This window comes from Pristis pectinata, chromosome 3 (assembly GCF_009764475.1).
Source record: "Pristis pectinata isolate sPriPec2 chromosome 3, sPriPec2.1.pri, whole genome shotgun sequence".
NCBI classification, from domain to species: domain Eukaryota; kingdom Metazoa; phylum Chordata; class Chondrichthyes; order Rhinopristiformes; family Pristidae; genus Pristis; species Pristis pectinata.
Genome location: NC_067407.1, coordinates 47,037,733 through 47,051,469, shown reverse-complemented (window position 1 = coordinate 47,051,469; position 13,737 = coordinate 47,037,733). Strand labels below are relative to the sequence as shown.

General features: G+C 39.3%; 1 protein-coding gene across 6 annotated transcripts in view; it reads right to left on the bottom strand.

Annotated features, from left to right (window-relative positions):
* Positions 1-228: 228 nt before the first annotated feature.
* The window catches only part of LOC127567942 (uncharacterized), a 51,538-nt gene continuing 38,029 nt past the window's right edge, over positions 229-13,737 (bottom strand). For 4 of the 6 annotated variants that reach the window (XM_052011169.1, XM_052011170.1, XM_052011172.1 and 1 more), the window contains 2 exons: positions 4,472-4,583; positions 229-1,019 (listed from right to left, as the gene is read on the bottom strand). In XM_052011169.1, the coding sequence (XP_051867129.1) occupies positions 890-1,019; positions 4,472-4,583 (242 nt within the window). In that variant the 3' untranslated portion in view covers positions 229-889. Of the gene's footprint in view, positions 1,020-4,471; positions 4,584-5,034; positions 12,847-13,737 lie in introns of all 6 variants that reach the window. The other 2 variants (XR_007955962.1, XR_007955961.1) reach the window with 2 other exon arrangements.

The following is a 13,737-nucleotide window of genomic DNA, read 5'->3' as shown; positions in this document are numbered from 1 at the left end:
AATCCTAAAATATAGGGCATTTTGGAAGAGCAAAACAACATATTCATCATTTCTGCAGTTTCTTCTAAAACTGAGGAAAAAGGCCAAGACTAGAGGATTTGTCCATTTAATCCAAATAATCAATCCAGTATTACTTACAAACTTCTTGTAAATTCCTTATTTTCTCCAGATTGTTGTTTATTACTTCTGTACTGGCAGTGAGAATTTTCACGGAAAACATGATTGAAATGTTTTCATGTTTTTTATTTTAGATATACAAAGCACAAACAGCTTTTAAGACAAGATTGGTAAATAACTAATTGAGCGGAGAGTTTTAAGATAAAACATATGGTGTAATGAGAGACCAGAGTCACATTAATTAGAACTATAACATCTTAGTAAAGAGTATTTTATACATTGAAATTAGAACTATCCATTTATAATTAATGCCACAGATCATATGTTATCAAAGTATAATAGATGGTGAAATGTTAAATTTATGCAAAAAATTTCAAACCAGGTTATGAGTTTTTTTTTGACATATACACACCTTATGATGACTATCTCAAAAGCAGCACCGGCAAAAGATCCAGTGAATATTTTGCCAGTTACACACTAGGCAGTTTGTGGAACTGGGGAATAATAAAGATTCTTTACCACCTACCAAGAAGAATATCATGATGGTTTGTTAAAAGGGGCAGACTCAGCAAGGTCAGACTAAAACAATAGATCTCTATAAAAGGTTAATAAACAAAGTTTAGTAAATTCAGGCTATTTTTAGGGGGAATACAACCAAAACATTTGAGAGGAATATAATAAAAACACAAATCATTTCTCAGTGACTTGGTCTTAAACATTTAATACTCTAAAATGAACACCACTTTTTTACCAGCTCCTGTGGAGACTCTCACTAATCTTCAGTGTCACCAGCACTGACATCAGAGTCTGAAGGATGGTATGGCTTCCAGATGGTCACAAAAGTAACTTTTTTGGCTTGTTTTCTTCTGCTTTCGATTTCCCTTTGTTCCATAAAGAACCACCTAAATGATACATTCACATTTTATTAGAAATGCATTGAATTTTTTCCCTATAATTTTGTTTTACTTTACCATCACCTTTAATCCCTTCCACAAAATGAAGAACATTGCCTGGTTATAACAGTCCGATAGTTGCCCCAGCTGTAAGAAATCATTTTTAAAACACTTTTTGAATGATCTGCTGAAACTGGAAAAACAGGAAAAGCACTTGTGGAAGTTCAGGCAGCATTCTTTGACAAAGGGCTCTTAACCCTTATTGGCTCTAGTTGATTACTGGATCTGTCAGATCAAGGTCTCACAACCAATGAGTGCTTTTAAACTGCAATCAGCATAGACATATAGCACCACATTACAGATGTGAGATAAACAATCTGTTTGTGATGTGGGTTGAGATAGATATAAGCATTGCTGACAACCACCCTGTTCATTCTCAAATACTGAAGTGGAATTTTGGGGGGCACACAACACAAAATATGGAAATTCTGACACTTGTAATCCTCAGTATAGTACTAATGTGCAGGCAGAAGGGATTAGTTTAATTAGGTGTCATTAGCTCATCACAACATCATGGGCTGAAGGGCCTGTTCCTGCGCTGTACCGTTCTATGTTCTCATGCATCTGTCTTGTTTACATACTCACATTTCTGATTCCGAGGCTGCTAGTGGGTCAAGAATAACAGATTGGAATCACTATAGCTTGATGTTTGTCTTGAAGGACATAACACTTTTATCTTCTGCACTGGTTAATATTGTCTGTCTCTCTTTCAAGCTGCTGTCAATAAGCCACTCCACAAAAGTTATCCATCCTCGTTCTTCTCAACCTCTGTAGTCTTTCTTCAACAATTCTCCATTTGTCCAGCTGAGTAGAACCACTCGCACCTGATATTATTCCTGTCTATCCAGTGTTGGCCAAAAACCCACCTGCATTAGGTCTCATTTCATTCCTGCACCATTACATATGGTGATCTCAAAGATTTCTTCTTGGCCTCATTTCTCATCCATATACTTGTGATCAACAACATCATCCAAAAACTGCCCATTTCTGCATGTACACTGCCATCACCCAACTTTCCCTCACCCATACCAACCTCAATTTCCCCTCCACCCCATACAAATGGTCTGGCTGCTTGTCCACCTTCCAAAACCAGATGAACAGAAATTTCCTGCAAGTATTTTTGGACTGTATCCCTCTCCCAGATAACAGTGAGGCTGAGCCAGATCAGTCAAGTCTGATGAGGTCACAAACAACGTGAGCTCTGAACTACATTTCTGTACCATCACTGAGATGTATAATAATATCACCATAATACAGCTGATTCTACCTTTTGCTTTAACCTATCTGCAGTTGGAACCCTCATTCATGCCTTTATTACTTTTAGATGACTATTCCAATACACATACATCTAATGACCTCTGTTTTTACCATCCTTTAACTTGCTGTATGACATCATGATAAACTTATGCCCATTGACTCATCACCCCTGTACTCACTGACCTACATTGGCTCTAAATTAATCAACATGTGATATTAAGCTTCCCATGCTTGATTTTAAATTCCTCCACAGCCTTGAACAACCCTATTGCTTATAATCTTCTCCAATCCTTTAATTATTCAAGACCTCTATTCCATCTGGACACCTTAAGCTTCCCTGCATTTGACATACTGTTATTGGCAGCTGTGGCTGAAGCCTACAAAGACCAAAGCAACAGAATTCTTCCCTCAACCTGTTCAACTATGCTTTTTTTCATGCACCATTTGAAGCCTTTCTCTTCGACATTGTTCTCGGTTAGTTCCATCTATCACTCAGTATCCAATTGCATTTGGGGTTATTTTTTTATTTAAGGCTGTCAAACCATCAAGGAAGTTTGACATTTATGGAATAAAACGATCACATCCTTGCTAATTGTCAAAGTCAGTTGACAACCACATTGATTCCTTCCAATAAAATCAATTGGTCTGACGTGAAAATAGCAGGAAAGGTTATTTTTAAACTAAATCTCTATCACATTTAGCATTTAATTTCAATCATTGAAACTAATTAGTTTAGGAAGACAAAATCTGGGAAAGGTTGAGATTTGTTTGAGAACAGAGATAATTCTCAATGTGCTGATTATTAAAGTATGAAATATTTTTAAAAAAGGGCAAGCAATTTCAATGCATTACCTGCACATAACAGTTCAGAGAATCAAGTCCAGTAAGGAACAAGGTTATATTTACCAGAAATAATCCAATTACAGATGGAAACACTTTTGCCCAATTCTACCAGACCAGCACTGTGATTATGAAGATCAAACATCCCTGACTTGTTCAAAGCTGTTACCTTAAAACTAAAATTCCTCACACTGCTGATCAAATAAAGCTGCTGGTTTACACAATAATGCACATTGAATAATATACTGAGCAACAATGCAAATTATAATTGAATTAATATTAGGTTGTTTTATGATACAGATGACATTGTCATTAGATCTATTAGTGAAGCAAATTCATAAATATGCAATTCTTCTCATCAGTCTGGCAAAAGAGATTAATACACTTGGTTTTGTTAAGCATGCTAATTTACCTGGTGTATCACTTTGGCTTAGGTTAACTTCAGATATTTAGTAAACCAGAGTCAAAGGAGGTAAATCTCAAACCCTACTTTGCTGTGGAATGATGGAAAGGTTCATAGACTCCCTTTCAACCACAGAACAAAATATCTGCTGCTCCCAAATTAATTTGCTGATTTTAGCTTCCTTCCTTCCTAGAATTATTGGTCAGCACTACTCATTAATGGCTGAGCTGAAGTGATGAGCTTTTGTGAACTATCCAAACGTGCTTTGTTCCTTTGACTAAATCGATTTAAGTATTTTTTGAAAATGAAAACTCATACTGCACTATGTAAATAGCATGGTACTGAACTAGATGGGGTTCAGATGAAGTCAGTTTATTACAGTAAGCGCAATGGTAGGAGCTCTGATAATTAGCCTAAATAATCTTGGGGATGCAGAGAGGAAAATAAATTGGTACAGCAGCCAATTTATACACATCAAAAGCCCACAAATAGTAACGTCATAATGACCAGATCATCTATTTTTATGATAGATAAACATTGGCTAGGGCATCAAGTATAAGTAATTTCTCTCATATTTTTATTTGTCTTTGGTTCCCCTCTTCACCTGAGAAGGTAGACGAGGCCTCAGTTCAACATTTTATCCAATAGTGTCTCTCTCTCAATGCAGTGCATCTCTGACGTACTGTACCTATATCCTAGATGAAGAAAGGGATCCACTTCACTTTACTATCCCATTAATTCTATGAGACCACATACCTTGAGTCAGAACTGAGAAGAATGGAGGAAAGAAAACTAACAGTTTCCTCTTCCCATATCTGGCCTCTGATTGCCCAATGCTCCCATTTGCTTGTGTAGTTTGGCCAAGGCCATCACATTCCTATGAAATAATCTGTTCACTTACTGTTTTCTGAGTTCTTGAAATCTTTGATATAAATTGTTCCTTTTCCACTTTTCTGAGATGATGACAACCAAACCTTTTGATTGCACGACACCAGACAAACGTGCTAGCCAAGCTGGCAGATAAAGAAGGTGGCTTGTAAATAAAATATTAGCGACACTCAAACAGTGCCATGCACTAAAACAAATGCTATTTGATCGCGAAGCAACAGAATGAGAAAGTGATTTCCACATTTAATTGTAAAGAGCACAAGAATCAATAAACCTGGTTTAAAAAAAACTCTAACACCATAAATTGGAAGTTCAAATTACTTCTTGAAAGACTTGCGATGCTTCAGCAAATGCTCTCTTTCAAACTCCTAATTATATACTTATGTTCATTTCATAATGCAGTTTTTGCAACAACATTTTTGTTTGACCTTTAACTCCAAGTACACTACCCCTCTCCTTGGATCCCCACTGTGTTGGAGTTGATATTTATGGCAAGATCTTTTCACTTCAAAACGCAGACTTCATTCTTTTCAGTCTTTGCTTTGCAAATGACAGGCTTTTAAAATTCAAACCTACTATTTGGCTGTCAGTTGATATATTTCTTTTTCTCCACTGCCCTTTTCGTCCTTAATGATGTCCTTAGGTCTCCAACTAGACTTGTCAAAATCAAAATTTGAAACAGAGAGAACTTCAGCAGTGCCTTCAAAGATTTAAAGGTGATTACTTTTGTGAAAAAGTATTTGATAAACATTCCTTCATTTGCCTTTGATGGAATGACATGTCATCCCTGAATGGACCAATAAAGCACAAAAAGGTAACCCCCTGCCACTCTGATCCTCCTCAAACAAAGAGTTTTTCAATCACTTTTTCATGAAATAGGATAAACCATGAATTATGTCTTTGGCTTTCACTGGGAATTACTTGGAATTTTCATCACAGAAATAGATCATGCTGCCAAACTGGTCCAGGCTGGTGCTGAGGCCCCTTATGAGACTGCCTCCATCCTTCACTAACCTGCTTATCGTAACCTTCTAAAAGATAACATACAGATAAAGTCCTTCTGTTCCTCCTATTTATCAAGATTCCCCCTTAAGTTTATCTCAATTATTCCATATGGTAGCAAGAACCACATTCCTGCTCCTCTCTTATTAGTGACCATCTGTGAAGGATTTCCTAACAGGTTCTAATCTCACAATGTCATCTTATTTTCACATTTTAAACACCTCTAAAAAGTCATCCCAGCCTTCTCTTTGCTAATGAAAAATTGAGTTATTTGATTTTTTTTTGGTTCATTCTAGAAGAGCCTAGAAAATAAAACAGAGATGGAGTCAATCAAATATTCGGGTAATTACATAACATTTAAGAAGCTCATCAGCAAGGCTTCAATAAGAAACTTATAAAACATGGAATCTCAATAAATAAGTGAAAATCCAACCAGAATTAGCTCATAGGAAATCAATGCAAAAATAAAAGGGGAAATAATCTGTTAAATGTTCTTATAAGGATCTATTGCAATGGAGGGAGATGACGGCACAATCATTGTCTTTAGTAGTCCCTTGCTGCTGCACTGCTTAAATGTTAACGCATCGGCTGAAAGTAGACACAGTATAGGAAATTGGTTCTCCTGTGACATGATGGGGTTCTCCCATCACATAAGAGAGTTCTCTTCTATCATCCCTCAGATCCCCCTTCACATCAGGTTGGAATAATTGCACTGTGAATACAGTTTCCCATGTATGATCCACAGATAGAGATGTTCAACAGAATGTGCCTATTTTATTGTTAATTCTACAACTATCTCCATTTATAATATTTAAAAACTAATGAACAATTCATTGGAATTACACCCACGACTAAATCTTTTGATTCACATTATTACTTTTGATGTTTTACCATAAAATATTAAGCAGTTGTCTTTTACTAATTAAAGGGACACCACCTTCATGAACAGATGGCAAATGTATTCTCATCATCTTTAAATCATAAGGTGGTGACATAAACTGCAGTAAAATGCAGATCGTGTTATCCAAGGATGACTCTTCAAAATGATGCCTCGTTTATTGATTTTTTCTCCTTACTTTCCCATCTCAGGAAAACCTCATTGGGAAGGAAATGGCATGTTAATTTCCAGAACTGTAGGGAGTGATAACTTGGGCAACCATTGTGAAGACATCTTACACACATACACCACAATACAGAACAAATAAATCAGACTATATTCATTTAAAGGGGAAGGAAGTGCAGAGGATTACCACTTTCTAAAGCAAATTATGCTTATGGCTATCCATGATTTGATATGCCATGATTGAATTCCAAGTTGTTGCGAAATTCATGATATAACAGTGATAAATGTGTATCCCTTTTCATCTTTGAAGACACAAGAGACTGCAGAGGCAGGAATTTGGAGCAAAAAAAACCAAACTGCTGGAGAAACTCAGCATCTGTGGAGGCAAAGGACAGTTGATGTTTTTGGTCAAGACCCTGCATCAGGACTGAGAATGTAAAGGAGAGAGGTGAGGCAGGAGTTGACAAGCAATAGGTGGATCTTGGTGAGGATGGGTTGATGGGCAGTTGGAGCCAGATAGGGAGGGATGGATGGAGATAGCGACAGAGGCTGGGAGGTGATAGGTGGAGGCAGCAATGGACTGTAGATTATGGAATCTGATAAGAAAGGAAGGTGATGAGTGAAACCAGATAAGGGATGGTAGGCATAAGAGAACAAACAGTGAGGGAGGGAATAGGGGATCATTTGGGTTGAATATGTAGGCGACAGGCAAATGTAACCAGGTGGGAGAGGGGACAAAACTGGTTAACAGGGCTGGAATGAATGGTGTGTGTAAGAGGACCTGGATCAATCAGAATAGAGAAAGGAAAAGATGGGGTGCAGGTTACCTAAGATTGGAGAATTCACTGTTCATGCCATTGGATCATAGACTACCCCAGTGGAATAGGAAGTGCTGGTCGAAATAGCACAGCAGCCAATCGTAGTAGTTTTTTGATTAGGCTTTTCATAGTTGACTGTGAACAATCTCATTGCTTTCGGCAGAAATGTACAGATTTTGTTTACCCTGCAAATACCATCTTACCTCCACATTAGATTTGCAGCAGCACGAATCCCAAAATAATGAACCGTATGACTAAATATTTAGGCAGCAGAAGTAAAGCAATGAAACATTGAAATGATATGTTCTTAATTTCTTTACTTTGCAGTCTCTTTAAATAAATAAGTGAATCAATGAATAAATTAGTTAATAAATAAATAGATAACCATACAGATAAATAATAAAGTATTGCTTAAAAGGACAATTTTCCCAGAAAAGTAGGTCACTGTGGAAAATAAAAACAGGAAATGCTGGAGGTAATCAGCAGGTCAGGCAGCAACCATGGAGAGAGAAACAGGATTAATGTTTCCAGTCAAGAACCTTTCATTGCAACTCAATGAAATTGGAAATCAGGCAAGTTTTAAATTGCATAGGAGAATGGGTGAGGAACCTAGGGGAATGCCTGCAATTGGGCGGAAACCAGGAAAGACTGAATGACACGCATGGTGGTGATGGCAGCTGAGAGAGGGTGGGGAAGACATGTTAGTTGCAGCTGATCTTTCTGAAGAAGGTGTAACTAAAAGGGAGAAGAATGAAAACTGAACAGAAGAGAAAATACAATGCTGGAATTCTGAAGTACAGAAGACTGCAGCTGCCTAAATTCTGAACTAAAGGAGAATGGAGGAACTATTCAGCAGGGCAAGCAGTGTCTGCGGAGAGACAAAAACAGATGTATCGTTACAGGTTGATGACCTTTCATCAGAACTGACCAGTTGTGATACAAATGACAAAGGCTGATTGTTGAATTCGATCTCAGATTCTCAGAGTTGTAACATGACTAGTCAGAAGATGGGATGCTTTTCCTGGAGCTTAAGATGGGCTTCATTGGGAAAGTGCAAGTGACTGAACAGATGGCTCAGATTTGGAGTAGAATGGAAAATTTCAGGCAACTGGAATCTCCATCAATCACACAGACTCCCACAGCTACCTTGTTTGCACCTCCTGCAAAGACACTTCCAGTAAGAACCTCATTCCATTTCTCTAGCTTCTCCGGCTGTGTTGCATCTGTTCTGATGGCCACATCTAATACACCAATGCTTCCTTAAACATGTCAGGCCTCTCCATTCAATTACCTGCACTTCTACTCTCACCCCTCTTCTCCCACGTGAATATCGAAAAGGTTCTCCTTATCCCTCACCTTCCACCCCACTAACCCCAAATTCAATAGATCCTTTGCAATTTCCATTACTCTTATATGTTGCCTCCCCAGACAAATCTTCCTCTCCTGTCCCCTATCAGCATTCCTAAAGGTTCATTCACTGTGATGCTCTGATTCACTCTTCTGTCTCCAGCTGAACCCACTCCCCAGAGCACCTTTCCTGTGCAACCTCACAAGATCCAATACTGCCCTTTTACCTTTTCCTTTTGCACAATTCAGGAACACAAGCACTCCTTCCAGGTGAAGAAGTGATTCACTTGTATTACTGCCAATTTGATGCACTGCATTCACTGCTCACAATGTCGTTCCCCCCTTATGACCATAAGACCTAGGAGCAGAATTAGGCCATTTGACCCATCGAGTCTGCTCATCACGGCTGATTTATTTTTCCCTCTCAACACCATTCTCCTGCCTTCTCCCCATAATCTTTGGCGCCCTTTCTACTTAAGAAACTATCAACCTCCGCTTTAAATAGACCCAATGACTTGGCCTCCACAGCCATCTGTGGCAATGAATTCCACAGATTCACCACCGTCTGGCTAAAGAAATTCTTCCTCTATTAGAATAAAGGGACACACTTCTATTCTAAGGCTGTGTCTTCTGGTCCTAGACTCTCCCACTACTGGAAACATCCTTTCCACGTCTATCCAAGCCTTTCAATATTTGGTAGGTTTCAATGAGATCCCCACTCATTCTTCTAAACTCCAGTGAATACAGGCTCAGAGCCATCAAATGCTCCTCACATTAACCCTTTCATTCCCAGGATCATTCTCGTAAATCTCCTCTGGCCCCTCTCCAATGCCAGCACATCCTTCCCTAAATATGGGGCCCAAAACTACTCACAATACTCCAAATGTGGTCTGACCAATGCCTTATAAAGCCTCAACATTACACGCTTGCTTTTATATTCTAGTCCTCTAGAAATAAATGCTAACATTGCATTTGCCTTCCTTACTACCAACTCAACCTGCAAGTTAACCTTTGGGGAATCCTGCACTAGGACTCCCAAGTCTCTTTTGTACCTCTGATTTCTGAACTCTCTCCCTGTTTAGAAAATAGTCTATGCCTTTATTCCTTCTACCAAAGTACACGATCGTACACTTCCCTACACTGTATTCCATCTGCCACTTCTTTGCCCATTCTCCCAACCTTTCCAAGTCTTTCTGCAGACTCCCTGCTTCCTCAACACTACCTGCCCCTCCACCTACTTTTGTATCATCTGCAAACTTGGCCACAAAGCCATCAATTCCGTCACCCAGATCATTAACATATAATGTGAAAAGTAGTGGACCCAACACCGACCCCTGCGGGACACCATTAGTCACCGGCAGCCAACCAGAAAAGGCCCCCTTTATTCCCACTCTCTGCCTTCTGCCAGTCAGCCAATTCTCTATCCATGCTAGTACCTTTCCCGTAATACCATGGGCTCCTATCTTGTTTTGCAGCCTCATGTGCAGCACCTTGCTAAAGGCCTTCTGAAAATCCAAGTGAAAAACGACGTCCACCGACTCTCCTTTGTTTATTCTTTCTGTTACTTCCTTAAAGAATTCCAACCAGATTTGTCAGGCAAGATTTCCCCTTAAGGAAACCATGCTGACTTTGGTCTATTTTATCATGTGCTTCCAAGTACCCTGAAGCATCATGCTTAGTAATGGACTCTAGTATCTTACCAACCACTGAAGTCAGGCTAACTGGCCTAGAATTTCCTGTCTGTTGCCTCCCTTGCTTCTTAAAGAGTGGAGTGACATTTGTGATTTTCCAGTCCTCTGGAGCCATTTCTAACTCTAGTAATTCTTGAAAGATCACTACTAATGCCTCCACAATCTCTTCAGCTACCTCTTTCAGAACCCTGGGGTGTAGTCCATCCGGTCCAGGTGACTTATCCGCCTTCAGACCTTTCACTTTCCCAAGTACATTCTCCTCAGCAATAGCGACTACACTCCTGCCACCGACTCTCTTGGATTTTTGGCACATTGCTGGTGTTTTCCACAGTGAAGACTGATGCAAAATACTTATTCATTTCATCTGTCATTTCGTTGTTCCCCATTACTGCCTCTTCAGCATCATTTTCCAGCAGTCTGATGTCCATTCTTGCCTCTCTTTTACTCTTTATATATCTGAAAAAACTTCTGGTATTCTCTTCTATATTATTGGCCTGTTTACCTTCATATTTCATTTTTTCTCCCCTTATTGCTTTTTTAGTTGCCTTCTGTTAGTCTTTAAAAGCTTTCCAATCCTCTGGCTTCCCACTAATTGTTGCAATATTGTATGCCTTCTCTTTTACTTTTATGCTATTTTTGACTTCTCTTGTCAGCTACAGTTGCCTCATCATCCCTTTAGAATGCTGCTGCTTCTTTGGGATGAACTAATCCTGTGTTTTCTGAATTACTCTCAGAAACTCCTGCCATTGCTGCTCTACCATCACCCCTGCTAGGGTCCCCTTCCAATCAACTTTGGCCAGCTCCTCTCTCTCATGCCTCTGTAGTTACCTTTACTCAACTGTAACACTGATACATCCGATTTTAGCTTCTCCCTCAAACTGCAGGGTGAATTCTATCATATTATGATCACTGCCTCCTAAGGGTTCCTTTACCTTAAGTTCCCTAATCAAATCTGGTTCATTGCACAGCACCAAATCCAGAATTGCCTTTTCCCTAGTGGGCTCGACCACACGCTACTCTAAGAATCCATCTCATAGGCATTCTACAACTTCCTACTCTTGACATTCAGTACCAACGTGATTTTCCAAATCTACCTACATATTGAAATCACTCATGATACCGTAACATTGCCCTTTTTACATGCCCTTTCTATTTCCTGTTGTAATTTTTACCCCACATTCTGGCTACCATTCGGAGGCCTGTATAAAATCCCCATCAGGGTCTTTTTACGCTTGCACTTTCTTAACTCTACCCACAAGGATTCTACACCTTCTGATCCTATGTCACTTCTTGCTAAGGATCTGATTTTGTTTTTTTTAAACCAACAGAGCCACCCCACCCCCTCTGCTTACTTACCTGTCTTTTCGATATGAAGGAGAAACCAATCACAGATTGGGTGACCTTTGCAGAACACCCTCGTTCAGTTTGCAAGGGCAACCTTGAGATTCCAGTTGCCTGTCAGTTTCATTCTCCATCACGTTCCCACTCTGAGTTCTCTGTCATTGGCCTATTAATCTCAACAAAGCCCAACATGAGCTCCAGGAATAGCATCTCATCTTCTGACAAGGCACAAAACAGCACTCAGGATCCAAGACTGAATTCAACAACTTCAGATAACCAGATTTCTCAGTTTGTGTCACAATTTACTGGTTCTAATGAAAGGTCACCGTGTAATATTAAATTAGTTTTTCTCTCCCCGCAGATGCTGCCTGCCCTTCCGAGTAGTTCCAGGGTTCTCTTTTATCTCACGTTAATCATGTTTTGTATCCCACAGTTCCAGCATTGCTTTTTCTCTTTCGTTTTTCTCATTTATCTCCCTCTATTTACATTTCCACCAGACAGATCAGCTGTGATTACCAAGCTTTCACCAACCTCTCTCAGCCAGCACCGACACCATTTTTATCATTGGTTTCTCTTGATCTCCACCTTATTGCAGACGTTTCCCTTGCTCTCTCCCTTCCCTGCAATTTTAAACCTGTTGATTTCCAGCTCTTCTTGGAGCTGATGACGTCATCAAACAGAAATGCTAATTCTGTTTCTTTCTCCACAGCTGCCTGATCTGAATTGTTAGTTTTTATTTCAGATTTCCAGCATTTTCAGTTTATAACATTTTTGTTTACTTTGTGAAGACTTATTCAAATAGTACAGCAAATCTCTAAATAGTACTGACACATGGAGAAGATAAATCTCTGCCGGGACTTGCGGGGAAGATAAATCTCTGCCGGGACTTGCGGGGAAGATAAATCTCTGCCGGGACTTGCGGGGAAGATAAATCTCTGCCGGGACTTGCGGGGAAGATAAATCTCTGCCGGGACTTGCGGGGAAGATAAATCTCTGCCGGGACTTGCGGGGAAGATAAATCTCCGCCGGGACTTGCGGGGAAGATAAATCTCTGCTGGGACTTGCGGGGAAGATAGGCCTAACTCAAAATGGCTTTACTATTTTATGGGAGAGTTGAGGGGGATTGCTGTGAAAAGGAAAGAAAATGTGAACCAAAATGTGAAGACAATTTTCAGAGACCAACACACACTGTTCTAAAATGTGGAATCAAAAAGAATCATTAAATCAAAATATTTATAAATCTTTCACATCTATTGTAAGGTTTGTTACCAACTTGTGTGATTTCCATTAACATTCATTACTATTCAAGAGTTTGTCTGGCTGATTTTCTTTCTTTCCAGTGGATTTTACTTTGCTGCTTTAACCATTCTCCTGGTGTGAGCTCACATTGTAAACACAGCCAGAGTGGTTTACCATCATAACAAAGCATCAAGCAGCTCCAAAGGACATGCAGGAACAGAAGGACCTGGGTGCACTAAAACAACAAAGTTGCTGGCCACAGTTACAAAAGCGTGAGATCTTAGGATTTATAATTGGGGGCACAGAGTACAAACACAGGGAGATTATGATGTTTCAGGTACAGATATACAGAATAAATTCTGTTTTCTTTCTTAAGCCTCCTCTCCTGAAGAGACAGTGCCAAAACCCATACTAGGAAGCAGACCTCTGAGTAGCTGACCTCATTGGCCACCTTGCATGTGTGGAGTTTAGATATTGTACTACAAATTCTTACAGGCTTAAAAAGATATGCTAAAGTAGCACTATGCAAGAATTCAAGCAGTCAATTTCTATTCTGCAGATGTACAAGTTTTATGCCATATAAACTATACCAGCCCAACCACTGGTAAGTGTTTAATGTTTCATGATTTCATTAGATCCTAATTGGATTTTAATTTTAGCAACTGCTAAGATATTGAATGTGATCGATCTAATAACCTTCCCAGTTTAACACTACAATTAGGACATCCTTTTATTGATTACAGATCTGAGAGACCATTTTCCAGTTCTATTTAGTTTT